Raw genomic sequence first — 1,962 nt, forward strand, 5'->3', positions numbered from 1 at the left:
TTGATTGGGTGTTTTTCCTACATTTTTCTCATGTTGAATAAGCTGTAGTCAACAAATAAAATGTTTCTACATTATTCTATTTAGAGGTATTATTATCAAGATAAATTCTGTGATGTTGAATAGTTTTAAGCTGTAATTAAAATCCTTCCCACACATTTCATATATACTATGGATTATCACCAGTACAAATTTTGATGTTGAATAAGTTGTGAGCCATAATTAAAGGTCTTCCCACATTCCCTATATTCATAAGGTTTCTCACCAGTATGAATTCTATGATGACTAATAAGTTGTGAACTCTGAGAATAAGCTTTCCCACATATCTTACATTCATAGGGCTTCTCACCAGTATGAATTCTCTGGTGTCGAGTAAGGTCTGAACCAGAACGAAAAGCCTTTTCACATTCCTTACATTCGTAGGGTTTCTCACCTGTATGGATTCTCTGATGTTTAATAAGTTGTGAGCTCTGACTAAAGGCATTGCCACATTCCTTACATTCATAGGGTTTCTCCCCTGTGTGAATTCTCTGATGTTGAGTAAAGTTTGAGCCACTACTAAAGGCCTTCCCACATTCTTTACATTCATAAGGCTTCTCACCAGTGTGAATTCTCTGATGTCGAGTGAAGTTTGAGCCACTACTAAAGGCCTTCCCACATTCCTTACATTCATAGGGCTTCTCACCAGTGTGAATTCTTTGATGTCGAGTGAGGTCTGAGCCACAAATAAAGGTTTTTCCACATTCCTTACATTCAAAGGGTTTCTTGCCAGTATGAATTTTCTGATGATGACTGAGTCTGGAAGGATGTCTAAAGGTTTTTCCACATTCCTTACATTCATGGGGTTTCTCAATGGTATGAATTATCTGATGTGTAGTAAGCTGTGAGTCGTGTCTAAAGGGTTTTCTATATTCCTTAGTTGCACAGTACTTCTCTTTATTATGAAGGATTTGCTGTAATGTAAAGGATGGATGCTGACCAAAAGTGGGTATGTCTTCATGGGTGTATGTTGGTTGACTAAAACGTCCCTCCTCAGAGTCATGTTGTTTCTCAAACTGGCCATTACATTTCCAATCATCCCTGAAACTAGAGCACTGAAGGTGGTCACGTCTTGTAAGTCTTCCCATTATCTCCCACTGGGCTGAATCTATTTCATAAATTTCCTTCTTCAAACACAGTTTCTTGGTCTCACATCTTGATCCCAGGACTGAAAGAAAATATGAAAGCAATCACTCACATTTTCCTTGTTTGGGAGAAATAAAACTTCAATTAAAATGGGAGAATTAAACTGAGTTTTTTAAAAAATGGACTAGAAGAGTGAAGAGACATCACATAGTAAGATGAGGGCAGTAAGGAAGCCATTGGTTTCCACACACTGTTAGAGATCAGAATTACTTAGGGGAGCTTGCTAAATATAGATGCCTCAGTCTTATCTCCTTTGTTATAAAAGGAATCTAATCTCTCTCCCCACCACTCCCTCCCATCCCCCCACCCCCACCCATATAAAAGCATGCCACAGTGTGAACTATGAAGAGAAATGATCATACTTAACAGAGTTGTCAGGGTTAAATGAAATATATCAAAGGGAAAATTCAAAGGGGTTGGCAAATGATGGCCTGGAGCACTGCAATAATTTTTATAAGTTTTATTGGGACACAGCCACACTTATTCACTTACGTATTACCTATGGCTGCTTTTGAGCTACAATGGCAGACTGAGTAGTTGCCACAGAGATCACATTGACTACAAGCCTGAAGTATTTATAATCTGACCTTTTAAGAAAAAGTTTCCCAGCCCCTGGTTAGATCTGTGTTGTCCACTTCAGTAGCCACTAGCATATGTATCTATTTAAATTTAACATAATTAAAATTAAATAAAAATTCAAATTCAGTTGGCATTATTCACATTTCCCGTGTTCAACAGCCAAATGTGGCTAGTGGCTACCATACTGGAAATACAGGGCAA

General features: G+C 37.9%; 1 protein-coding gene across 3 annotated transcripts in view; it reads right to left on the reverse strand.

The window, feature by feature from the left end:
* The window catches only part of LOC109377894 (zinc finger protein 82 homolog), a 65,083-nt gene that overhangs the window by 35,598 nt on the left and 27,523 nt on the right, over positions 1–1,962 (reverse strand). The window contains exon 1 of one of the 3 annotated variants that reach the window (XM_019634374.1): positions 221–1,201. In XM_019634374.1, coding sequence (XP_019489919.1) covers positions 221–1,124 — 904 coding nt within the window. In that variant the 5' untranslated portion in view covers positions 1,125–1,201. Of the gene's footprint in view, positions 1,205–1,962 lie in introns of those variants that run through there. The other 2 variants (XM_019634375.1, XM_019634373.1) reach the window with 2 other exon arrangements.

Source organism: Hipposideros armiger, unplaced genomic scaffold, assembly GCF_001890085.2.
Source record: "Hipposideros armiger isolate ML-2016 unplaced genomic scaffold, ASM189008v1 scaffold_1611, whole genome shotgun sequence".
NCBI lineage: Eukaryota > Metazoa > Chordata > Mammalia > Chiroptera > Hipposideridae > Hipposideros > Hipposideros armiger.